Raw genomic sequence first — 27,627 nt, 5'->3', positions numbered from 1 at the left:
ACTGATTCCTTCATTCATTTAATAGATGTTGGTTGAAAACATATTTTAGGCTACAGAGACACAACAATTGTGTGCTATTGAACACAAGACAGCATGCTGCTTATTCACCTCTTAGTGCTTGTAACTTGATAAACATAGATGGACTCTATGTTGTTAATACAGTCCATTTGGATAAATGTATTTTTGAATTCATAGGCTAGTGTATCAATGTATAAATACTGAAACTGAAACAGGAACAAGTTTGTGATTAGTGAACAAGAGTGATTAGTTATTACTCTATAATAGACATAAAATAAGGCCAAAATATATGATTTTAAAAGTCAGAATAGGATGGTGACGATTTTTATTATTTTCAAGACTTAACCCAAAAATTAATAGAAAAGTCTACTGGAAATGTGGCTTACTTTCAATGTAAAACAATACACATGAACAACACTCTAAAACAATAAACATGTATTAATAAAATTTTGAGCATGGTACCTGGCACTACCCTGGATGCTTTATGTAAGGGTCTCTAGTTCTTCTAGCTTCCTTGTTTTATTTTGTTTTTTGACAAAGAGAGAGGGCACAAGTGAGTGAGGGGTGGGGTGGGGTGGGGCGGGGGGGCAGAGAGAGAGAGAGAATCCCACAAGGGACAGAGAGAGAGAGAGAGAGAAGTGGGCTCACCCAAAGCAGGCATGAGCTCACCTGAAAGAGGGCATGACCTCACCCGAAGCGGGGCTCATGTGCAGATGAAGTGAGGCTCGAGCTCACCCTATGCAGGTCTCAAACTTACAAACCGTGACATCATGATCTGAGCCAAAATCAGATTCCTAGCTTCCTTGTGAAGTAGGTATTAAATCAGCCATTTCACTGATGGGGGAGCTCAAAGAGACCATACACATGTTTCCAAAAAATGCTATGTAGATGTGACTGAAAAGCCTAAAGTCCTTCCACCAGAACACTGTTTTGTTTTTATTATAGGATACCTATATGTCTTGATTCACCAGTGATTTGTTTCAGTGCTAATCATAATTTTAATTATGTGAATATATATTAAGAACTTGCCATATTCTACTTTCTCTTCAAAATGTTACTGAATAGTGAGCAAGAGCCCTACCGGGTTAAACAAAATGGTCTAGAAATATGGGGCTACGAAAAGTCTTAGGAAGTCTTTGCTCACAATTAAAATATTTAAGACAAGTGACAAATTTAAAGTATCTGGAACACCTGGAGACTAAATGAGATAATTTTAAGTTGTGAGACTAGATCAAATGTTTTCTCATTTTTTGTCATCTAATTCCACTTTATTTTGCCATTATAAATGTCTCAATGTTTGCATTATTCTTTTATAAAAAATTGAAATAACACTTCTTATAGGCATCTATTTCCCTGTCAAAATTCATAAATAATTCATATCAAGGTGTGCTTAGATTTACACTCTCCCCTATTAGCACGTTATCTAAAAGAAACAACGGGCATTATGGTGTATGTTATATTACTTCAGTTCTCTGTTCTCACTTCAACCCATATTCTGCTGCCTCTACCCCCAGTCCTATATAAATTTACCCGGGCCATCCATGATCCTGGACAAAGGAACAAGTATCTATACATTCCTTAAGTGTGTAGACTAGGAACCCATAACAAATTTGTCACCAATGATCTAAACACCTCAAACTTTTTTTGCTAACAAATTATTTCTTTAAGAAAATATGATAAAACAATTCATGAATAAGCCAAAAAAAATGACTGCAATGTCTTCATTCCCCTATCATTCTGAGTGTATTTTTCTCTTAATACACTCATGGAAGTTACCTATCATTCCAGTTATATCCTAAAGCATGAAAGAGGAGATTGGGGGGTGGGGGGCAGGGAGCAGCATGAGTTTATTCAGTGAGGTAACCTACATAAATAGTGTAAAATGTAAATCACATATTTTATTATTGAGAAAACAAAATATGAGCCAAGAATATATTTCTTTACATTTTTAGATTTAACTAGCATTGAAAGTTTCAAGGTTTATTTTGACTAGTGTCTGGCTTTCTAATTGACAAGCTAATTAGAAGGGTATGCTAGACTACTTGTCCATACCAAGTTCAGTGTGCAGCTGTCCTGGGGGAAAGACATACAAGTGAACTTGTTGACACTTGAAATTAAGCAGCACTCACCCGAAAAACTGTCATTTCTTCCAGCAGAACTTCTTCTAAATCATGCCAAGTCTCCTTAGGAACTGAAACTACTTTAAGAACGGTCCCAACATCTTTGAAAGAAAGTGGAGGAGGAGAACACAGTTTAAATAGATCTGAACAAAGGTTAATGTTCATGAATGGAAATAGTATTTGACCAGAAAGTACATTTTGACCTCAGTCTTCCTTTTTTTTTTTTTTTTTTGTTACAGCACTGGTAAAATATATATTCAAATGCATTACATGCAACTAGATAAAGTGTGAACATAGCTGTGCAATGAAAATAGCTGAATTTTCAGAAATATATGAAGCTTTGAAGATGGTTTTATTCTGAAATTGCAAAATTAAATGTATATATGTGTGTGTGTGTGTATATATATATATACACACACACACACATATATATACACACACATACACACATACTAATCACTAGGTTGAATTATATTTTTTTTAATTTTTAATCTCTGTTGTCAAGTGTCTCAGGAAAAAAAAATAACTAAAAAAAATAATGCCAGTTGATATAGCAAGTTTTTCCACTTTTGTTGTGAAATCTGGGACTACCTGTGAAGATTTAATATAGATGCAAAATGCAAGGAATGCTGTCCAGCAACAGAAGTAGTGAAGCCTCAGAACCTGCTGCTCATCCCCCAGGCACCCGGAAGCCTGTAGTACTCATAGGCCCCTAAAGACGGCTCAATGACCATTAAGTGATGAATGACAATAACTTGATTTCACAAAATAAACACCTTGGATTACTTGTTCTGGTAGTTGCTCAATATTGATTAATCAACTCTGGTTAACAAACTGGTCTGATTAATGTCTTGAATAATCAATTTTAGAGTATTAAAGAAATTTAAATTCCACAGCATATGTCATAAAAACTATTAAACTGAATACATTGTATAGAGATTTAAAGGATTGTTTATTCTAATTTTCATTGTGAAAAGAGACAAATTGTTTCAAGGAAAAGAGCTGTCGCTTTTACCCTAAACTGTGTTTAGAAGATATTATTTTTCCAGTATGGACTCTTCAACATTCCAGTTCTGATCAGCTGATCAATTATTTTTAGCTTCAACTGGCTCATTTTAATCAAGTTCAACTGACTCATTATTTGAAAAGAAGAATCATACCAGTAAAGAATAAGCCACACCGGAAAAATCATTTACTGTATTCAGTGAATAACGATTGATAACCATTTTCGGGGCATCAATATGATGTGCTATGTGAGATAAGAAAAGTTGCTAGTGAGGAAAAAAAAAGAAGAAGAAAGAAAGAAAAGTTGCTAGTGTATCCCTTGTAAAGTGAAAAAAGTGTCCTCTGTTAAGAGGTTACTTTTATGTTTATAGGACTTTAGACTACTCATAACACCAAAGATTAAAGGTAAATTAGGTTAATCTATTCAGTGCCTCTGATGGGTTTCCAGTATCCAAACATAACTTTATCTGTGTTCCAGATCTAGTTTTACTGAGTAGTATTTCAAACAATTTCACACAAATTGAATCAGATTACTCAACTAGGATCAATACACTGTGATGTGCAACCCAGTTAAAAGATAAAATTACTATAATCAATTTACTTTGTTGACAGATGACCCTGGCCTGTACTGACCAATAGCCATTTGCATCTTCAGACATTCAACATTCTCATGAAATTGGTCCCTTTAAAGATAGCCTGTGTCCAAAAGGAATTAAAAACTCATGACTGGATTTCTTTGGTCAAATAGCCGGAAGCAAGCTTTTGCTTCATTGACAGTGAGTGAGGGACTTCTCAACATGTTTAGGCCAGAGGTGAAAAAAAAAAAAGGTAAGTGTGACATTATTGAATAAACTTAATTACTCTGTAGATAGATCTAATTATACTTTGACATTAAATGGTAAACTAATATTTACTGAAGACAAATCCTATCATCTTACAGTTTCTAAAGATTTATATAACCAGAAGTTGATACTTGGAATTCACGGACTTTTATCAAACTTGGAGTGTCTTTGGGATTCTACAATTTGGTAAATGTTCTCACTCATAAAAGTAAACTGCACTCTATTGCTCAGAACCTGACACTGTTACACCTGAAAATATAAGTATTTCACAATTTCATTATAAGACTTTATGTCTTTAAAGCACTTACCACACAGTTGCCATTGCCCTGTAGTTAATTCAGTTTTTTTTTTTTTTTCTGTTTCTCACCAAGGGAAAATACATGCTATTATACAAGGTTTCAGTGGAGCAGTCACTCTGCTTCCCACTGATTTATGTCAGTTAACAATGCTAATGGAGACTAGGAATTTATTGCCATGGAATCTGACCCTAAATAGCAAGTTTCAGGTTTGTAACTGGTGCTTTCAAAATAGTATTAATAAAGAGAGTAGGGGGAAAATATGTCATAATACAATGGGATTCATTCTGAAAATATATATGCAAAAAGTTTGTTTCTAATCATGGAGTTACTAAAAATGTATTGTTAAATTTCTGTAGAAATGAACCTAAAATTTATCTGATGATTCTTATGGTCCATTTTGTTCTTCAACTGATGAAATTTTTACTTTGTTTTGTTTTCTCCCATTGTATGGCAAAAACACTAAACAAATTTTTGCCAAAATTTATTTTGTACAAGATTTCCATCCTACGATACTTTTTTTTTTTTTAATGTTTATTTATTTTCGAGACAGAGACAGAACATGAACGGGGAAGGGTCAGAGAGAGAGGGAGACACAGAATCCGAAGCAGGCTCCAGGCTCTGAGCTGTCAGCACAGAGCCCGACGCAGGGCTCGAACTCACGGACCGTGAGATCATGACCTGAGCCGAAGTCAGACGCTTAACGGACTGAGCCACCCAGGCGCCCCATGATAATTTTAAAGTTAGGTAATTTTGCATCAATATAGCCCAGAAACATTATCGAATGTCTTGGGAGTTTTGGGCATGGTTTGAAGATACATCTTTGTTCTAAAAATCAATGGACAGAAAAGAGTTATGATTCACTTCTAGACATTGTTTACCTAATCATTAGCCTTACCTGAATGTATTAATCAACTTTTGATTGAAAAGGAGATTTTGTTTAAATTAATATACCTCAAATTATTACTTTTTAATAACGCACTGTCATGGTGGATGTTCAGGTTTTTTAGTCATTTATTAGAGATTAACTTTATCTTGACAGCGACTCTAAAAACTTCCCTCCGTTCTTAGTTTACTCAGTAAGTTAACGGTCTACAAGGAAATTCAGGGCTAAAATTAAAAACATTTACCTGTTCCAATAAACATAACATCATACTGGCCATCTTCTGCATCCACTCGATCTACCACAATTTGTGTAAACTGATAATTGACATCTGTTTTGATCATTATTGGGCGGTTATTAATAGGAAACACTGGATTATACATAGCTGGATGACTTCTTGCAAATGTTATAACATCATCAGGAAGGTCTTTTGTAGAGTCAAATCCACCAAATGTTTTACTGGGACACTATTAAGATAAAGAGAAGAATAACTTTTGATTAAAATATAGTGAATGTAATTACAAATTATATAATAATTTGTAACCTCAATGGTCATAAACTAAATCCAACCTGTCATTATTTCTTTAAAATTAAGTAACTGATAAACTAAAAAATAATATTACTTAAATTAATAGATGTAATATAGAGTATTTTTTTCCTAAATGTAATTAAAGTCTCAATGGGATTTAGTTGTGTCACCATTTTTTACCTAAAACTACAAATGCATCTAATGAATTCAGTGTATGGGAGTCTGATGCTCTTTTAGTGGCAACTAATATATTCTACTGATAGGATAAAGTATTTGGAATAAGAAATGGAATATGTTACAACTAAATCCAATTAATAATCAGATTAGAGAATCTCAGAAAAATTTTCTTGGATAAATTTTCCCCCCAGGGCATCATGCTAAAATGCAAAGGCTCTTGTTAAGCTAAGAGACAACTAAACTATTCTTTTCTTCTGTAAGTTTATTTATTTTGAGAAAGAGAGAGGGGGAGCACATGCATGCATTGGGGAGGAGCAGAGAGAAAGGGAGAGAGAGAATCCCAAACAGGCTTCACACTGTCAGCACAGAGCCCAAGGCGGGACTCAAACCCATGAGTCGTGAGATCATGACCTGAGCTGAAATCAAGAGTTTGACGCTTAACCGACTGACCCACCCAGTCACCCCTCTAACATAACCCTGAAAAAGCAACACAAAATGTACCAACAGTACTCTCTCATTAAAAATTAATTATAAGGGTAAGGAAAGGTGTTATTCAAAGCGTTTGATAATCTGGGGGTGCCCGGGTGGCTCAGATGGTCAAGTGTCCAACTCTTGGTTTCGGCTCCAATCATGCTTTCATGTTTCTTGAGTTCGAGCCCCACACTGGGCTCTGTGCTGACAGTGTGGAGCCTGCTTGGGTTCCTCCCTCTTGTCCTTTCTCTGTGCCTCAAATGTTCATGCTCAATCTCTCACAAAATAAATAAATAAACTTAAAAACGAAAAGTGTTTAACGATCTGCATGGCAATGACACTGACCAATTCAAGTGGACAAGTTGAACAGATGATGGCTACAGAGAGTCAGAAATGAAGCACTGTGGTACACTGGCATAATATCACCTCTGAATTATGAACACTCCATATAAGGCAATAAAACAAAAATGAGAAAATTCAGATTCCACTGTGTCTCTTTTCACTGCATTTAATTATGTGATAAAAGCATTCAAAGTAAAACATCTCCAGCCTCTTGCTTTTTGTCTTATGCCTAAGTAATTTTTGTCATTTAATGTAAGAGCTTGGGAGCTGAACTATAATTAATAGAAGTTCTTGATCTTATAAGAGGCTTAGGAGAAATCAATGGTCTTTGCCATTACCTTGATACAGATCATAAATAATTCATGAGAAATGAAATAAATAAACTTGCTATGAAACGGGAAGAGCATCTATCTTGGAATATATATGCATGTATATATATATGTGTGTGTGTATAAACAGACACACACAATTATACACTAATACAACAAAGGATTTAAAGGATTACTTTTTAAGTAAATTATAAAGCTACTTATTTAATATGTTTCACTTAGTATGTTTTTCTCCAGTAGTGTTGACAAAATGGCTATTCTCAGCTGCCACTTGATAGAATTAATGAACTCATTCAAATGAATTTTAGTCATGGAGTTAGGTGTTGTGCCCTTCTGCTGGCCACTCCCTGATTCCTAGATTAGTCAATGCTTTCTGCTTCTGTCTTTAACAGTTGGTGCATACTGCTGACTTTTTATGCCATGTTTTAACAATTCTGAATAATGAGTGAGAACACCAGCCCTAGAACCAAACTGCCTCAACTGAGTCCTGCTTCCTCTCTTTGCCTCAGAATCCTCATCTGTGAAATGGGAGCAATGGCTGTGCTACTGAATACAATATATATAAATATAAATTTCTTAGAACAGGGTCTGGCACACAGTAATTTCCAATGGCTATCCTTAATTGCAGATATACTGAGTACAAATTCAGATCAAAACCTTTGTATCTCCAAATGGCAGTACACCATCTAGCATGCTGAAGGAACTGCACCAAAGCTGTCGAAGTGAAACCTAGAGGCAGGTCCTACTTAGAATACACTGGCCTTAACGAGCCATAGGGTTAGAAAACTCATCACCAACAAAGTAGAAGCAGTCTGCCATTAAGAGATGGAGTAAATATCTTGCGCTTTTTCGTAAAACCCATTTTACTTCATATAATCAATATTTCATCTTATTGGTTCATTCTTCTGGAAGCCTACACAGGTTTTGTATCCACAAGAACCACCGGCTAGAATTAATATTTATAAAATGCAAAATTTTCAATTTTCCCATAAAGAACTTCAAAAACAGAGAAAATAAGATTAAAATCCTCATATTGAATAAAATGTATAAAACATAACTTACTTGAATTTAACAGAATAAACCAAACTGAAGTAAAATTACAGCAATGGCTAAACTTCAAACACAAGTTTTTGCATCACGGGAAATTATTTCCTTAAAGATTCTTAGGATTAGAGCAGTTGCACTTGGGTGCAGGTATTGTACAACCTCTGCCATCACTGCTAACTTCACTCACTTCCTGCCGTATTTTTTTTTTCGCCCTACTTTAAATTGCAGATTCAAAGCTGGTTTTATTTTGAGTTCTCTCCAATTTTTTTTCAAGCCTGAATGTGCCCCAGGGTTGCTGGAGGGAAAAAGGAGCGGTCAGCGAGAGTAGACAGTGTCTGTTAAAATATCTAGGCCCTGTTCTATGAGATTTTCCTGCATATCTCTCTTACGTACTTGAGGGGGTGTGTCCCATTCCCATGGGAAAATAGTACTGATTTAAAACTTTTCATCCTCCTATTTAATGGGCAATCCTTGAAGCCTTCATTCTAGCTAGGGAGAACAAGTTCAGATGAATCTTAATTGTTTCAATTCTCTATGAAAGCCACTTTTGGAAAAGAAAACAAATAAGTCTACCCATTTAGTTTCTATTTCTCAAAAATTATGCTTATTAATAACTGGTAAGCACTGAGCTTAACCACTAATGTCTCTAAAGAACATGCTTTTAAATGCAGAATTCCACGATATCATAGAAAATCCCTGCTTTGTTTTGTTTATAGTCAAGGTACCTTTGTTTTACATTATCTATAGTTAACACCTGCTTGTAGCAGCTTTTCATAAACCTTCAGGAGAAATTTATTCATCTGGTATTTTAAAAACCTAGACCACTTACAGTTCCTGGTCGTGGGTAGGGGACTCTTCCTTGGTAAGGCACCCACTGATAGTTGGGACCATCCCTGTGAGCGTATGGACCAAGGAACACCCTTCTCACATCACTCATGCTATACATGCACACAGCTGACCCCTTGAAGATGTTACTAAAAAAGAGAGACAGAAAAAAAAAAAAGATTTTCATCTTCGTACAGTGGCAAGACAACTGTTCTTAAGTTGTTCCAGGTTATTAATCTTATTAGATGTCAATTATCAAAACTTGAACATAAATTCAACCTCAAATAGTGCTTGTGATATTTTTTAGTCATGTGTATATATTTTGGCGATACACAAGAGAACATATTATGATTGCTCAAAATAGAAGCATAGCTGAAACCATCATTAATACTCATAGTATATATATTTATATCACATATACACAACATATGATATGAAGTACACACATTAATATACATAAACTTCAGTGGGAAAACACCTACGTGATCTTCTAAAAAGCAATATTTAATTTTGATATCAAAAGAAATAAAAACATAAATTTTGGTTATGTTAAGCCTCCATCATGAATACTGAAACCAGAGAACTTTTAAGCAAGCAAAAATGTTTAAGAAGTCATTTTAGGAGCTGAAACTGGTGCAGAAAATGAATAGTTAATGTCAAATGATATGTCACATTATATTATTTTTAACTCCCAAATGACCAAAAGCATTAGAGCAAGTAACTGAGTGTGATTTGTGTGAAGGCATTTAAAATAATCTCTTCCTAACTCAGAAAATTGTTTTAAGTTAGTAGCTGTTACATCCTACTCAAAGTGGAATATTATGGCAATTATCCCCATCATTTTGCTTGACAAAAATCAGGTACTTGAAATAAACTGGAAGTTTGCCATGAGCTGCCACAATTTTCCATTTTATTGTACTTATATAAATACGGCTTGAGAGATGTATTTATACAAAGATATAAAACAGTCATGCACACTTAAAATATGGAATGCTTATCTTTTAACCAATCTTTCACCATAGAAAATTACATATACAACATATCAAATGAAAAACATGTGTTTATAAGAGTCTATTACTGGAACCTGCTCCACATAGACAATGTCTGGTAGAATGCAAGCTTCATGAGGGAAGAAAGAGGCCCAGTTGCTTTTCTGTAACATCAGTTGTATATTTCATGGTACCTAACACATAGTAAGTCTCAGTAAATATTTACAGAATTTAATAATGGTATTTTCATAATAGAAGAAAAAGTAGTCTCCATCCTAATCTTACTGATTCGGAAACTCTGGAGGCGGGGCCTAGCATGATCTCTAGGTGGTTCACATGGATGCTCAGATGGATGTCTGAGAACCACTGCCCTAAGTAATGAGGAGTCAGAAGAAATGGATTAATGTCTGTTTAATTTTAACAACTCCAGGTAATATAAATTTTATACCGAATGTGATAGTCAAGAGATAATTGCTGCTTGATTGACAGCAAGTGTCTTGGGAAGATGGGGAATGGAGGAGGGTGAGGAGAAGAGGAAGGAGGAGACAAATAGGGGAGGGAGAGAATGAAGGAGGAAGAAGGAAAAGAGAAAGGTAAGAGTGTTGCCACTGTAGTTTATAGCACTACAAAGTCTGATCAAAGCTCAGATTTCAGCTTTTCAGAATATTCTACATTTCATTTAAATTTTAAGTCAGAGCTATACTGAGGCTATGATACATTTTTCATCATTCAATTTACAGTGATGACATTTCTGCTAAAATTTATTTTTTTAAACTATTTACGTCATAACATCAGCCACCCAAGAATCTACAACAGCTCAAAGGTTAAGCCAATGTTCTTTCAAAAATGTATTTTCCAAATTATGGATTCCTGAAAAGCACCTACAGGACATGAAGTTTCTTTGATAGTAAGATAGTAAAAAGTTGTTTACCTGGAAGTTGTAAACACTCCATAGACAATTGGATTTTTAGGATCTTTAGAATTCATAAGGAATACATCCTCTGTTTGAAAACAAAATTAGGAAAAGTTGCATTTTGGTGGTTATGACAAAGTCTGAACAAATATTCTCTATCCAGTATCATGAGTTACTTACGCAATTCATCAAAATGAGTGTCAATGCCATTTGGACCTGGCACTGAGCAAATGAGTCGAGCTTTCAGGAATGTTGTCCACTTATTCACCAGACTTCTGTGACCCCCGAAGTCATTCTGAAAGGAGAGAACATTGATTTTAGGAAATGTGCATGTGAATGATAATTTCAAATATTTCTCTTGAAACAGAGAAACAATTTCCTCATTTTTCAAAATGCAAGTAATTATACCACAAATACAAGTAACTATGCTTTTTTTTTATTGTTGGTCAAATCTATTCACTCAAACTTTATTCACAGAATGACTTACAACATACAAAGAACACACTGGCACATAATAGGCACTTAACGAAAATTTATTGAAGGGAGAATAAATGCATAGCTTGTAACATATACTGAAAATAGATCCTAGAGAAAAGCAAACCAGCATCAAATATTTTATAAACTTAAACAGTTGAAACAATTTCAATTTTACAAACAGTATACTGAAAAAATATTTGCACCAGCCTTAATAATCATTCTAGAGAAAACATTTTGAAAACATACCTCCTCAATGAAAATGAAACTAAATTTTAACTTAAGCAGTAAGTTCTGTTATGATCGTATGTATTTGAGGGTAATTTAGGCTCTTTTAAAATAATATTTAGGTGCATGTGTTTGAAGGAACATCCGCGTTCCTTCAAACGCATAATAATGATTTATATTTTGTTGATATAATTCTACATGCTATAAAGATTTTTCTAACCCTGTAAGTAGTGCTTTTAAATATGATTTACATTTTTTGGAGAACAGATTCTCACATATTTCACATATTTTTGAATGTTTCCAGATTGTTAAAACCTTTAATTTTCCAGTAACTTAATATACTAGCGATAAATAATTACATCATGATTGAGGTAGAAAAGATGCTAACCAATCCCCCCAAGAGAGATTTTCAAAAAATTTCATATCTTCTTTGAAAAAGATAATTCCATTGAAGATATTTACTGGATCTAGCTTTGTGATTTTTCTTGAGATGAAAGGTGCTTGAATACATAAGAGCAGTTAGCTTGATTCATACTGCATATACACTGCACTATATACAGTGTAGTGGGAAAGAATGGTACTGTTATCATATCTTTACACTGATACTAATTAATCCACAAACATTTACTGAGTAATTTTTATTCTATGTATCTGACATTATAATGCAATATCATATCCAGTTTTGTGTTACACTGTAAATGAATTACCTCAAAGTTCAGATGCTCAAAACTATATGTATGTATTCATATATATGTACATAGGATGTTATAATCAATTTATAAAATCAAGCTTTAATGATTTTCTCTTTTATATCAATAATTTAGCTATCCCAACAACAAATATCCATTCACTCTTACATATTTTAGGAAACTGTTGTGTGAAAATACAAAAAAAAATGTGTTCTCCCAGGTAACATGAAAAAATTGTATTTCTTGGGGCACCTGGATGGCTCAGTCAGTTAAGCATCTGACTTCTGCTCCAGTCATGATCTCTCGGTTCACGAGTTCAAGCCCTGTGTCAGGCTATGTGCTGACAGCTCAGAGCCTGGAGCCTGTTTGGGATTCTGTGTCTTCTTCTATCTTTCTGCCCCTCCCCCACTTGAGCTCTGTCTCTCTCTCTCTCTCTAAGATAAATATTTTTTAAAAATTTATTTCTTTAAAATTTCAAAGGATGATCATTTAATGTAAACGTGAAATAATGTGTCACAATTTCTACCCGCATGTTTACCTACGAAGAGTTACCAATAAACAAGTATGTTTTCAAATCCTTCTTTACCATTTAAATATTTATAATGATCAGTCAAGATTTTTAGCCATAGTTTTCATTATACTTGCATATAGGTGAAGAAGAAAAAGAAAACCATGATTGGACAATAATATCCTCCTCAATTGTTTTTTTTTCTTTACCTCACCTTGCATATCTGACCTATTCTAGCATGAGTGGCTTTTCCGGTGTGTTCTCCATCAATCGCATTTTCGCGGAAGAAAAAATATACTTTGTCATCTTCAGGGTTGTCACTTTCTGGGATGAGGTGGGCACTAATGAACCTTGGATCTGAGAGACAAATTACAGCACATATATTAACTCACAGTTAGATAGATAATACCATTCATTACAGTCCACTTTCACTTTCTCCTCACTTGCATTTGATATATTTCAAGAACTAATCTTTCCTTAGTTCACAGTTTTCAGAATATGTGAACTGTTCTTTATGTATTTTAAAGTAAGTTACAAATCACCTTATACCTCAAAACAATTCTTTATTTTTCTCTTTTTTTGGAAAGTTAGGAGTAGGTGCAGAAATCCTCAGTGTGACCACATAGTGCAAATGCATTACAGGATATTAAAATATTTTGCAAACTGGAAATGCTTTCAAATGTTGCTTATTGCCATCATCACTATCATTCTTCCTTCCAAGCATAAGATAGTTTTAAGTCAAAGTACCAAATGGTCTGTTCTAGTTTCCAGCAAAGACTGGATGGGAGGGGAGAAATGAGATCCAGATTCAACAACAACAAAACAGCAAATCCTCTCATGTTCTTATCCACGTCAGTAAATAACAACATTATTTACTGGGTACTCAAGTCACCTCGGTATTCTGGAGCCACCCTTGAGTCATCTCTTTCTCTCCAGCCCACATTCTATCAGCACATCCATCACCTTTTCTTACCACATCCTCCACGACCGGCCTCTCCCAGATCACCATGACCAGCGATGAATTGATAACAGTCTCCCTGTTTCTACCTTACCACCACCAATTGTGTTCTGTTTCTCCACACTAGTCAGAGTGATCCTATGGCAGGTCACTTCCCTCTCTAACCCCTCATCCATCTTTCCAAATTATTCGCAATAAAATATAAAATCTTTCCCGTGACCAGATACCATTTATGATCTGGTCCCTGCTACCTCACAAGCCTTTTCTTCTACCTACTCTCCTGACCTAACTTACTCCTAGCCCGCCATACCATCCCCATAGTAGCCCCTTCCTGGCTTTCAAACAAGTACTCTCATTCCTGCCTCAGATCTTCCTCTCTGTGTACTTTCTCACCTCATATATTAAAATGAATGACTGGATTCCTACTTTTATTCAGGTCTTTGTTCAAATATTGCATTATCAGAAAGATCTTTGTTGACTACCCTATTTAAAGCACTTGAAATCCTTTTAGGTCTTAATATTCATGTGTTATTTTTCTTCCTAACATTATTAAACACCTGTGATCTCTCAGTCTTTCTTTCTCTGTTTCTAATCTTCATTTGTTTATTGTCTGTTTCTCTCCCCACCCCAAAGGAATATGAGTTCCCAGGACCTGGCATGTTTTGTTTGGTGCTGTGATCCTAAAGGTTAAAACACAGTTGACATTCAATGAGTATTTGTGCAAGAAGAGAAAGAGAGAAGAAAGAAAAAACAAAAAGAGAGAGAGACTGCCTAGATTATGCAGAATGTATATTAGCAATGATTAGAGCCTCATTTAAAAAAAATAATTTTTGTAAATACCTGGGTTGATGCGGTTGTGACTCATACAGACATATAAAAGTATGTAGTAGCTTCATTGATTTTAAGATGTAATATACTAAGAAGCTGAGTTTATCTTACTGAAAGCATTTAGGACATTGCAGGTATTTAAATTCTCACAATAAGCTACCTTTACTCCCATGACGTATCATATTATCAAGTCAGCAATGAAATACGCGCACATAGATCAGTACCAAACCTGAGATATCAGGGAAGAGGTCAGAACCCTGAAACTAGCTTTATCCACGTTATTTAGTCCTAATCTTTATATCTGTGCATAATCACCATTATCATGTGTTCTATGCTTGTAACCTTCTTTTAACATTTGCTCTCAGACCATGCACACTCAGGGCTACACTCCACTATCCTTCTCAGGCAAATTATACAGACTCTGTCAGTAATGTTAAAAGTACAATTCATTACCTATTCATATTTCAAGTCCAGTGTGCCAGTGGAATAAGAGTAGGGAAATAACTTTTAAAAGTTGGACTCACTCAGTACCAGAGCTTTATAAGATACATAAAATAATACATTACTTTCCTATAATTGTTACAAAGCTGGTTTTTCTTCATCAATTTCTACCTGTTCATACACATAGATATGTTTGTATATTTCTGCTTGCGTCTCATGAGTATCAGTGAGCAGAATAAATAATGTGACATGGTAGGAATTGGTATGTTACAAATCAAACAATTACTATCCCAATGATGAAGTTAGATTCCTGGAAATGCAGTGTTGTAAGCGTGTTTGTGTGTGCACACACAGTTATATATAGTTTGTGTGTGCACACAAACCTACATGTCGAAGAATTCAGTTCAGTCACTTGCAATTGTTGTGACTTTTTGGTAAGTCTCAGATCTCAGATGACTAATTTTCACACTAGGTTTATTTCAAATTGGATTCTATTCACCTTTTCCGTCATAAATAGTTCATATAAAAACAAATATTTTCAACTTGAATAATGCATTGAAACAACTTAGCAAAATATTAGTAAATGCATTGTATTATTATCATTAAGACAGTGAAGGGAAGCCTCAATCACATACTACATTTGGAGGTCTCATTATAACCCAGCTACAGAATTAGAATAAAAACAAAAAACACATATTCTTTTGCTTTAAAACTAGAGCAATGGAGGAGACGTTGGTCTAATATTACCTTCCCAATTAGAGTAATTGTTCACAGAAACACTTGCATAACTTAAAGAATTTCAGGTAATTAAATCTAGCTATGGTATTTGCTCACAAATACATGTAAGACATGACGTAGAAAACAAAATGAGTAATATTATGTCTCTTGTTCTCAGAAAGCTATAATTAGGCAAAAGTCACGTTAGAAGCACAAAAATGACAATAAAGCAAACAGTATTTTACATGTACAGATATTCTCTTAGCTTGGTGTTTGGGCATGACAGAAGGCTCTATCAAGCACGTGTTTCCCTCTCTAAAATATGTCAAGAAAATTATCATTTTATCAATGTGGACTCTAGTGGGAAATCATTCAAACAAGTTACCATGCACATTGTTGAAAGAGCCTTCGATCCTAGTCTCTCTTTCAATATCTGGTATTACAGCATGGAGGACTTTGTAGGTGAATAACAGTCTGACACAGCTTCAGAAACAGACAAAAAATAAACTACGCATGGAAAAAAAAGTACACATTTATTAAACTAAAAAAGAATATCAAAGAAAAACAATGTCAGTCAAATGTAACTTGTCTTTAAGACATTTAGGATACAATCGACTTGGAAAAACATTCTTTCCTATCTCAAAATAAAATAGGTTTCTAGTTAAACTCTTTCAAAAAATTAAAAGGAGTTCTACTATTTTAAATTTAGCAAATCTTGTCTGCGGTCAAAACCTTTTCTATGTATTTTCTACTTCTCCAATCCTTCAAATGTTGCTTTCCCCTTCCTTACTACATTTGGTCCTCTTACTCCTCCTCTTCTTTTCTCAATCTATTCCTCTCTGCCCTGGTGAATTCTCCTCTTCTTCCAAACCAAACATTCTAATCAATCATTCTAATCGTCTGCCCTGCTACCCTAGAACCTCTTGGCCTCCCGAACCTCCATTGCACCTGTCTTATATAATCCCAGAACTTTTTTTCCTGTGCCCCTATATCTAAGCAAGGATGATGAAAACCATATAATTTAGTAAATGGATTTTCTACTTGTTAACTCAGGCTATGTATCCTAAAAAAGAATCATTGTTGTTACAGATTTATTAACAGAAACTCTTTAAAATCATTCCGATTGTCTTCAAATCAACTAATGTAGCATCTTATTTTATTCTTCAAAGATGGAATTATTTGCTATACTGATACAACCAAAACCATTTAAAGAGAAGGTCCTCTTTTTTCTCCTCTCAATTTTTCTTTTCTTTCTTTCTGTGGAAAAATGATCTCTCTTCATTTGTAAGTCTAAAGCCTCTATTTGCTCTCAATCCAATAATCTACAAAATATTTCTCCAATAAAAATCTCTATTCTTCATGCAATCACTCACCATCTATCTATATTTCATTCATCATATTTTTCCTAGACATGTACTCTGTGCTCTAGATTGTGGAAAACAAGGGATGTTATGATGAAATGTATTCTGTCTGTGAGGGAATACCAACAATTAAACAGAACAATTATTACACCACACAAAAAAAGGACAAGAGTAAGAGTCTGGAAAAAATGCAGTTGGAAATAGAAGAGAAAATTCAGTTTGCCTTAAAGAAATTAGGAAAAGTTTTTCTCAGAAGATATGACCTATAACTCAAGGCCTAAAGAATAACCTGGAATGTCCTAGGTGGAAGTAACACGTGCAAGGTAAGAGAAATGACATTACTGTGGACTCAGAGAGTAGTCAATGAAGAGACGGGTGGTCAAAGATGACGACAAGAAAGTTAAGCAGAGGCCAGAATAAGAAGGAAGTGTTGTTCAGGAGCATATTGTCCTCATGGCGATGAGGGAAACCAATGAAGTATTTTAAACCTAGTAATAACATTATCAGATTACTATGTTAAGATCACTATGATTGGTACAGGAAAAAAAAATTATAATGAGGCAATAATGAAGGCAGGAAGACCACTCTAGAGGCTAGTGAGAAGGGTTGATGATTTGGACCAGTATGATAGAGAAGGTGGCATATGCAAGGATTATGTGAAAATAGAACTGCTGGATTATGGTCATTGATGAGATGTTCAAGGTAGGGAGTAGTAAGAAAAATCATGGAAATACTAAGGAAATGTCTGATTTAAATATTGGTTGGATAGGAATCATTTACTGAAATAGGAACACTTGAGGAAAGATAGATATGGAAGTCGGGGGAGGAAGATAAGCTCAGTTTCGTGCAGCTTTGAAGTGAGATGCTTTGGGAATTTGTCCCACAGGTCAGGGAATACAGAAGCTCAGGAAAGAAATGGGGACTAGAGCTGAAGTTATTTGAGATTGACAGCAGGGCATAGAGTACGAAGAGAAAAGAAGACAGAATCTAATACAAGGAGAAAAGTGATGAAAAACAGGAAGAAATACAGCAACTGGGGAGTTGCAAAAATGAAGAAAAGAAGTCAATTCTTCTTTGGGTTCTCAATCTTTCCCTTTATAATGACTCCGTGTCAAATATTTATTTTTTAAATATTTTTATTCTACCAAAGAAAACAAAAAGAATTCCACTTACACTCTATACTCTAGAATCCACTGTTTCTTACACCCATTTAGCCATAGGACTTTCTGAAAGAGTGAGAGGGGACTCAGACTCAGACTCCCTGTCCTATTTATCAGTCGCTTTCCAACTCCATTACTACGTAGCTTTTGGTGTTTCACCTTTGAGAGTGTTCTACTGATAATCAACAGAAACCATCAAATCTACACACAGATTTTGATGCTCACGCTTTTTCGGTTGTCTGCTTGTCTGCTGCCATTGGCACAATAAAATCTTCATGCCCTTCATATAATTTTCATTGTTTCTCTGGCATGTGCCTTCTGTGACTCTGAACCTGAATTGTTAAGTATAGAGCCTTCACTATTTCCTTTACCACTTTCTTTTCCTACATCTGTAAATATAGATGCTTCCTAAATTATTTTCTTTTTGAGCACCTTTTATTCCCCCCACTCCTATAAATGAAGGCATCTCCTAACATTTCTTCTACTAATTCAATATTCTAAATTTTGTTATATTTTTAGAATTTTTTTCTTTTGGAATTGATTCACTTTTAGACCCTCAGGTATCTCCAAACTACATCACCTTTATTTTCCTCCTAGATCCAACCTTGCATTTCAAACTTTTGGCTCAAATTTTCTACCTAAGTATCTCATTGCAGTTTTAATTCATCATGACTAGCAAGGAACTCATCTACTTTTCTTTGAAAACTGCTTCTGCTCCTATCTTTCCGCTTTAGCTAATGCCAATATCCACACCTACGTATAAAATGGTATTTTACCTTAAACTGCTTCCATTTCCTGCAGGACTGCCATCATTTCACTTCTTTCCCTGTTTCCTAGTCTTAATGTTGCTTGTACAATTCATGTTTTGCTTGTTTTTTTTTTCTTTTTGACTTTAGAGTTATATTTTCAAGTCATCTAATAAGTCTTCTATATATATATTATCTATTTCTTCCAAGCTATCCATACAGTGCTACGGAAAGAAGTACTAATGCATTTATACTATATAATTTCCAGACCATATTTCAGGTGTCATAAGATATGATAAAGTAGCATAAACTAAGATTGGCATGCAGAAAGGACAGGAAGGCTGATGTTACTCTGAGCCAGTAACAACTCTAAAAGTAGATACTGCATTCGTCAACACATATAGTTGAGATGAGCTATGGTTTTGACTCAAAGCTCTCTAGCACTAGAGGAAAATGGGAAATCTTGTCAGTTACACTATTTACAGTGTCCCTAACACCAGAAATAAATTAAGAGCAGTAAGTGTCATCCACAAACTTTGACTTACATTTCCGGCAGAATTGACCACTGTTCCTCTTCTTTAATCCCTTAGTAAATCAAGAAAACACCCCATCTACTATCTTCAAACACATTTAGTTCACATGACATGAAAGAAAGTTTGCTTTTATCACCTTTGTGACATTTAATCATTTTCCTATTATCTTCATTTTCCTATTTGTTATGACAGGCATTTGTCCTGTATCTCTCCCTCTCTTGCCTTCAGCTTCTACATATAACAAAGTATTTCCCTAAGCATATTTTGAATCTGTCTCACCGCAACTACGCAAATGTAGACCCTTATCTCTTCTCTCTTGGCAGCCACATTCAATCTGTTTTCCCTGCCTCTGGCCTCACCTTTTCCAAACCATCTTGTACTGTCTATCGCCTTTTTAACACACAAACCATTCCCTGGCACCTAGTGCCAGGATTCTAATATTTTTATTTTCTGGATTCTAATATTTCTCAATTAGAATCCAGAAAACTCTACTTTTAATCACTTGTTTTCTTTCCCCTCTCTTCTGGTAAGCTGATTTCCCTATTTTTTCCCAATTATTTCTTCTGGGCTAAGCATAATTTCTGAAACAGAACATGGTTCCTAAATGAGTGAATAGATTAATAAATGAATGAATTTCCTAAACTAAAATATGCAAGTTTGTGGGTTTCTTTTTTTTTTTTTTAGAAGAAAGAGTCACATTTTCTTGCTTTTTGACAGTTCATTAGAGTTATTGGGATGAACAGAACTCATCATAGTCCTAACAGGGTTTACGTTCCCAGTTAAAGAAATGCTTAGACATGCTCCTTTAAATTGCAACTATTTCTAAGAGTTATTACAAAATAATAGGTTCTCAAAATGTTCTCCTGAAATTTCATGAATGTTATTTTAATATGGAAAAAAACTTTTCTGCTTTTGATCACATCCTTTTGTGCTAGATAATTAATACAGTAAAATTAATGATCTGTTTATAATTTTTCAAAATTAGATTCTACCAATAGGATTAAAATAACAGAAAACATGTCTCTCTACTTTATGAAGCTAAAAACAATGCATATGTTGGAGGTCAGAGATTACCACTGTCCTGAAAAACTACAAGCAATTCAATAACTTGCCTTGTCATCAAAAACTCCCCGTGGAAAACCTTTACCCAAATTCGCTCATATTGACCTATTTTATTAGGTCTCCTTGAGAACCAAAGAAAGTTCATGGTATTCTCAAAGGAAGCCTTTCTACTTCCAGTTACTACCATCAAATGAGAAGCAGAAATGAAAAACTGAAACCCACTAGTTACTTTTGCTCCTCAAACTTGTGTTCTGTAACCCATTAAAGTAGAGAATGTCTATTTCCAGTCTCCAGATAGAAGTTCCTGATTTCAATGTGGCCAAGTCCATTGAACTAATAGACACACATATACAGATCTTTTACTAATGTCAACAATTACAATGTCCCTAGATACCTTTCCACATTGCAATGTTCTCTACTCTGTAAAGTTCACAAAATCCCAACTGACCATGATCTAACAAAATCTTTGAGCTTGTACTATTGAAAATATTTCATACAATATGAAGCAGGAAATGGATGTGAATGTGTATTAAAAGCTGAACATCAAAAGAAAGTGGCAAGATCCATTTAAGCAGGATCAAAGTGCATTAGTCTTGCCAGCACAGAACTGCAATGTAAACACTATGAAAGGTAAATAGACTTGGAAAGGATTCTCTCATCTGGATGGTTTAAATGGCATGCCTCTGGGGAAGAAACTTTGTCTTTACAGGTACTGTGGTACTTTTGCAATGCCCTGTGCACATGGTAGAAGCTGAACAAATAATCATATTTAATAATCTTGGGCCAATGCTATCATGTGAAGCATGGCATCTTTAGTCATGATAACAGCAATAAACACTGAGTAAATACACCTCTTTTCTTCCCCCCTTTATCTCCTTTACCACCCCCTTGACATTCTTCCACACCTCATCCCACAGATGGCATTTCTTGCAAAATTCACGTTTGGGCACCACCTGCCACTTGTAACAGTATCACTCTGTCGAAATATTTTTAGCAGCTGCAAATTAAACTGTCCTTCAGGTGCAATCTCACACTTAATGAAAATGACACCTTGGCACAGGACACCCAGCTGCCTTTATGATTCATTTGGCAGCCTGAGCTTATTTAAATAATGAACACATTTTGCCGCTCTCAGCATTAGGATCCATCTAAATCTCTAGTACAGAAACATTTTGACCAGCCTTTGGCTGGACCTATCCTCTCCACCAATAAGCTCTCAAGGAACTAGAACATACAACTAAAATTGTAGATATACATGTTTTTTGAAAAGGAATTAAATTAACAGGATGATAAATTAAGATTCTGCGTTTTCTATAAATCTGAAAGTTATAACACATATTGGCTTTTTAGGACATAAATTTTATGTAGTTCATTTGGACAGAGGATGGAATGAACGCCTACAAGCTTTCACACCATGATACAGTCAGTCCTCTTGTAAAGCACGATAGAAAGTTCCAGAGCAGAACAGGAGCATAAACCCACTGGAGGCAGACAACCCATATTACTGCTCTCTCTCTCTCTCTCTCTGAATCTACTGTGACACCATCTATGAGAGGAAAAGGAAGTCTTAAAAATTTATATATCTCACAAAATATACATACAGTGTCTTATTTTCTTCATGCTTGGAAGGTAGTTCCACTGACCTTCTGACTATTAATGAAGGAAAATCCTGGCTAATTACCAACATAAGAAGAAACAGAGTCTCCCTTTACTGCACATATAAAAATTATTCTGTGATAGGGGTGAAAAAAGAAAACTGGGTAGATGCTTGACTTCTCCCACTCACTAGATTTGTAATTTCAAAATATTAATTAATGTCGACTAGCCTCAGTTTCCTTATCTGTTAAAAAGCACCAATCTCTGAGGTAGGTACCGACCTACCTACCTACATTAGCATATCATAGGCCTTGAAAATTGGTAGCTGTTATTGTTTTATAACACCATTTATAAAACTTTGTGAAATATCCTATAAAAATACATGTTTAAAAGGTAATGGTGGGGTGCCTGCGTGGCTCAGTCAGCCAAGCGTCCAACTTCAGCTCAGGTCACGTTCAAGCCCCCCCGTCGGGCTCTGTGCTGACGGCTCAGAGCCTGGAGTCTGCTTCGGATTCTGTGTCTCCTTCTCTCTGTCCCTCCCCTGCTTGTGCTCTCTCTCAAAAGTAAATAAACATTAAAAAAATAAAAATAAAAAGCTAATGGTAGCATAAACTTAGAGTGCTAATGAAAGCAAGTTCAATCAGAAGTCAGCTGATAAACAACCTATAAACCTGTTAAAGACCACTGAGAAGAACAAACTGGAAATTATGTAAACTTTAAAACCGTATTTTTACAATTTAAAAAATATTTCCAATGTCATAGCCTCAGGCTTCAAAATACTTACAAGCTAACTAGCAGGGCAATTGGTGATAGGGGAAAATCATCACCAGATGATAGCCAACACACCCGGGTGGCAGTCACAGTGACTGGTTTCTTCCCATCTCAGCTTTGCTGCAACATAAAGGGGAAAAACAGCCCCAAAGAATCAAGACTGTGAATGGGAACTTCCAGCACATTGGGAATGCAGGGAATGCGGCCTCGGGTCATCTCACATTCTTCTCTAACAACCTAAACAGAATGGATGTATCATTTTTGGCCGTGGAAGAGAAAAACCTCTAGCTGCCAAGGAATAGGCCTGGAAAAACTTTGATGCTTAGCTGGCTGGGAAACTATGAACAACCCTGGGGAGAGTCTACCCCGAAGAAAGGTTCAAGAGGAGTCACGTGAAAATGGAGAGAAGGGCTGATGAGGAGGGAAGATGAGCGCGGGTGAGGGAAAATATGAATACTAATCACTGTGCCTTTTCTTGTGCTTTCTATATATTATTCTGAGCCACACCCATCCCAGAAAGAAACCCTGACATTAAGACCCAGCAACTGCCCAAAGTGCATACTAGTAACTGGGCAAGCCAGGGCAGGAACAAGAACTGAGTTCTTCCTACTGTAACACGTGGCCACAAGTATTTACACCTATGTATTTTGCAGTGTGTCTGTAGGCTGAATATGCCTATACACTATTTATTTTGTTTACGATTTTAATAAAGAGATCAGCATTTAATTGACCAAAAAAAAAAAAAAAAACACACAAAACTCATGGAAAAGCATCCTGTTCTTTACCACTATAAAAGAAGACTAGTTAAAACTAAACGGTAATAACCAAACAAACTACACAATTTTTTTTAACTGAAACCAAATTAGTGAAAAGGAAGTAGAAAGAATTTGGAATACTGGACTTAGAAGAAACCCACAAGGGAACACGATCATCACTGTGGAGTGTGGTGCCTCTAACTCTGTATATCAATAACCAAGTTAATTACTTTACAGTTTCCCTTATTCAGTCCTGCAAAGAGAAAATATTTTTCCTTTTATCTTTTCAGCTTCATCTCCTGTGTTTACTATGGTGGCATTTCTTTGCTTTTTTTTTTTTTTTGCTTTTCTTTTTAATTTTAGGGAAGGGGGAGGGAGGGAGAATGGGTAGAGGGGCAGAGGGAGAAAGAATCTTAAGCAGACTCCACGCTTAGTACAGAGACTGGCACGGGGCTTAATCCCACACTGATGGGGTCATGACCTGAGCTGAAATCAAGAATCAGTCATTCAACCGACTGAGCCACCACGGTGCCCCATAAATTGGCATTTCTGATCAGTTCTATCCCCAATCCATTTTTAAGTGTATATTTTCCCTTACTTCTTTTGTCCTAATTCAAGCTCTCTCATCTCTCCCCTAAAGTATTGCTCTGTCTTCTTAAAAGATCCTCCTGCTTCAAATCGTTCTTCACAGTCAACAGTTCAGCTGCTCAATTTTATTGATGGTTTTCCATTAGCTAAACAATTAAATTCAGAATCCTTTAAAAGGCATTCAAGGTCTTTGCTACCTATCCCCCATATATAATTCTAGGCTCCCCACCCCCATCCCAATGCATTTCCCCTTGTACCTTTCTCTCTCACTACTCTGGATTTCCAGAACTTACATTCTTTTTTTTTTTTTTTTAATTTGTTTACTTTTGAGAGAGAAAGAGAGAGAGAGAGAGAGCACAAGCAGGGGAGGGGCAGAAAGGGGGGGGGCACCTGGGTGGCTCAGTCGATGTGTGTCTGACTTCAGCTCAGGCCATGATCCCATGGTTTGTGAGTATGAGCCCCACATTGGGCTCTGTGCTGACAGCTCAGACCCTGGAGTCTACTTTGGAATCTCTGCCTCCTTTTCTCTCTTTGCCCCTCCCCCACTTGTGCTCTTTCTCTCTCTCTTTCAAAAATAAATCAATAAACTTAAAAAAAAAAAAAAAAAGGAAAAGATAGAGGGACAGAGAGAGAATCCCAAGCTGTCACCACAGAGCCTGACATGGGGCTCAAACCCATGAACCTGGACATCACAACCTGAGCAGAAATCAAGAGTCAGACACTTAACCTACTGAGCCACCCAGGCACCCCAATCCAGAACTTTCATTATTAAATGACTTCACCTATGTGAGTTCTCTATGATGAATTATGCTAATTTTTCAAACTTTTTTCAAATACCTTCTAAAAGTACTTTAATGTTTCAGGGGGATATTTGTCTTCTGGGTTTCCGTAATTTTTTGTTTAAATTTCAGTTAGAGTGGTTACACCATCCCACCTGCTCTGGGTCATTCCTCAGAGTGATACACCATTTTCTCCAATAAGTTCTTTTTAGACAGGATTTTGTCATTCATCTTCAAATCCCCTCATAGGGTAGTCTATTACACTTGAAGATACTTGCTAACTTGAATTCAACTGAACACTATTCTATTTCTATAACTGTTTTACAGTTTGTAAACTGCCTTCAAGTGGAAGATGGCTGTGAAACTGGAGAGCAGTCAAAGGGGTGTCACAGTATTCAACTTAGCTCTCCTACTTACTAACTATACGACTGTAAGCAAATTCTTTGGCATATCTGTGTCTCAGGTTCTCATCATAAGGAAAGAATACAGAGATGTTACAAAGACCAATGACCTCGCAGAGTTAAGACACACATAGGTAAAACAAAATGCTATTGTGGAGTATGAACTATCCTTATTGTTATCTCAAGGTTAGTTGCCTTTGCTTCACTGGTTAGCCATGTGCTAGTCCCCAGGAAGCGTATCACTGAAGTCAACAAAGAACAAGTAGCTTTTTAAATTTTTTTTTAATGTTTGTTTATTTTTGACAGAGAGAGAGAGACACACAGACAGACAGAGCACCAGCAGGGGAGGGGCAGAGAGAGAGGGAGACACAGAATCTGTAGCAGGCTCCAAGCTCTGAGCTGTCAGCACAGAGCCCGACGCGGGGCTTGATCCCACGAGCTGTGAGATCATGACCTGAGCTGAAGTCAGACGCTCAACCGACGGAGCCACCCAGGTGTCCCAGAACAAGTAGCTTTAAAAAAAAAAAAAAAAAAAAAAAAAAAAGCAGAAACTGCAGGGCAGAAACAAGGAGTAAATCAAGAGTTCCCTTTTTTCACATTATAGCCATAATGAAAGAGAAGATCAAAATGAGTCAAAAACTAAAAAGAGCAGCAGTAACATTCTTGTCTAAATTGACGTAAAGACATATGGTTTAAAAGATTCAAAAGGAAGTTTTACTCTCAATGCTGGGATTTGAAGAGCTACACTTGAAACTACACAAAGTTTGGTGTGCTATGGTATTTACAGGGGTCAGTGTATTCTGTGTCACAAATCAGTTTATACCATGAAGTATACTCACCATCTCTGCAATAGTTAAATGATGACTGGTTTTAATTACATTAAGTATAAGTAAGGATAAATGGCTGTGTATAACCATTATGGGAACATTAAACATGATTTTGGCTGTCAAATGAAATAATATAAAAAGGTAAAAAAAAAAGAAATATTCAAAAATATACCACTCAATGGTTATTGTTGCTTACCCTTTCCCATAATTTTTTTGGTTATCTTAATCAATTTGACTCCCCAAATCACAGATATTCTTTTGTGCCTGAGCAACATTTTTTTAGCTGACTTTTGATCAACCTTATATAGCACTGCATACTTAGCTCTTCAAAATAACTCACTATCTCCAACATTTCCACATTTGCTCCTCCTAGAAGCTAACCTTCCTCAATGCTACCTTATTTGTTAGAGTCACTCAACACAGAAGCTTGGGATCAGTCTTGATTTCTCCTACATCGACATTTATCAGTCATCAAATTTTATTTCCATCTCTCTTTCAAATTTCTTTAATATCTATCTTTATCCTTCATGTCTTCATTGACATCTTTATTTTCACCCATTAGTTTTTTTTGAGTTTCTTGTTATTAGTCTTTCTTTCCTATAATTGTTTCTTTCACATAATGCCAAGAATGCCTTCACCAATATTCAACTTGTTTACACCAATCCACTGTTTAAAAATTTTTTTTTTCCAACGTTTTTTATTTATTTTTGGGACAGAGAGAGACAGAGCATGAACGGGGAAGGGGCAGAGAGAGAGGGAGACACAGAATCGGAAACAGGCTCCAGGCTCTGAGCCATCAGCCCAGAGCCTGACGCGGGGCTCGAACTCACGGACCGCGAGATCGTGACCTGGCTGAAGTCGGACGCTTAACCGACTGCGCCACCCAGGCGCCCCACCAATCCACTGTTTAACATCCTCATTTATATAGTTTTTGGTGGGAGTGTAAAATGATCTGTAAAATGGCTACATACCATTTAGCCATTTCATCGCATTCCTAGTTATTTAACTGAGAGAAATGAAAGCATATGTGCACAACAAAATTTGAACAAGAATGTTTACAGCAGCTTCATTAAGTCCAAGTGTCTATCACTAGGAAAACAAATAACACAATGTGGTACATCCATACAATTAAATACTACTCAGAAACAAAAAAGAACAAATTACTGATACATGTAGCGATGTGAATGGATTTCAAAAACATTACAATAAAAGAGTGCATATTGTATACTTTCATTTATAGGAGTTTCTATTCTACTTTTTTCTGGGCTGTGCTGTGGAAAATTCACAACAGTAGTACTTCTTGGGGCAAAGGTATGGGACTCACTGGAAAAGTACATCAGAAAACCTTCTGGAGTGTTCCATACTTTGATAGGCCTTTGAGTTACAGACATTTATCATTTCTCAAATTGTCATTGAATA

The 27,627-nt window shown here is 35.8% G+C and overlaps 1 protein-coding gene across 4 annotated transcripts in view; it reads right to left on the bottom strand.

Moving 5' to 3' along the window:
* Positions 1-27,627, bottom strand: part of SEMA3A (semaphorin 3A) — a 467,035-nt gene that overhangs the window by 34,998 nt on the left and 404,410 nt on the right. For all 4 annotated transcript variants that reach the window (XM_058725246.1, XM_058725245.1, XM_058725248.1 and 1 more), the window contains 6 exons: positions 12,900-13,042; positions 10,967-11,081; positions 10,805-10,874; positions 8,889-9,033; positions 5,412-5,631; positions 2,148-2,239 (listed from right to left, as the gene is read on the bottom strand). In XM_058725246.1, the coding sequence (XP_058581229.1) occupies positions 2,148-2,239; positions 5,412-5,631; positions 8,889-9,033; positions 10,805-10,874; positions 10,967-11,081; positions 12,900-13,042 (785 nt within the window). The remainder of the gene's footprint in view (positions 1-2,147; positions 2,240-5,411; positions 5,632-8,888; positions 9,034-10,804; positions 10,875-10,966; positions 11,082-12,899; positions 13,043-27,627) is intronic.

Source organism: Neofelis nebulosa, chromosome 4 (genome assembly GCF_028018385.1).
Source record: "Neofelis nebulosa isolate mNeoNeb1 chromosome 4, mNeoNeb1.pri, whole genome shotgun sequence".
Taxonomy (NCBI): Eukaryota; Metazoa; Chordata; class Mammalia; order Carnivora; family Felidae; genus Neofelis; species Neofelis nebulosa.
Note: the sequence above shows the minus strand (reverse complement) of the source record. Positions and strands in the feature narration are given on the sequence as shown.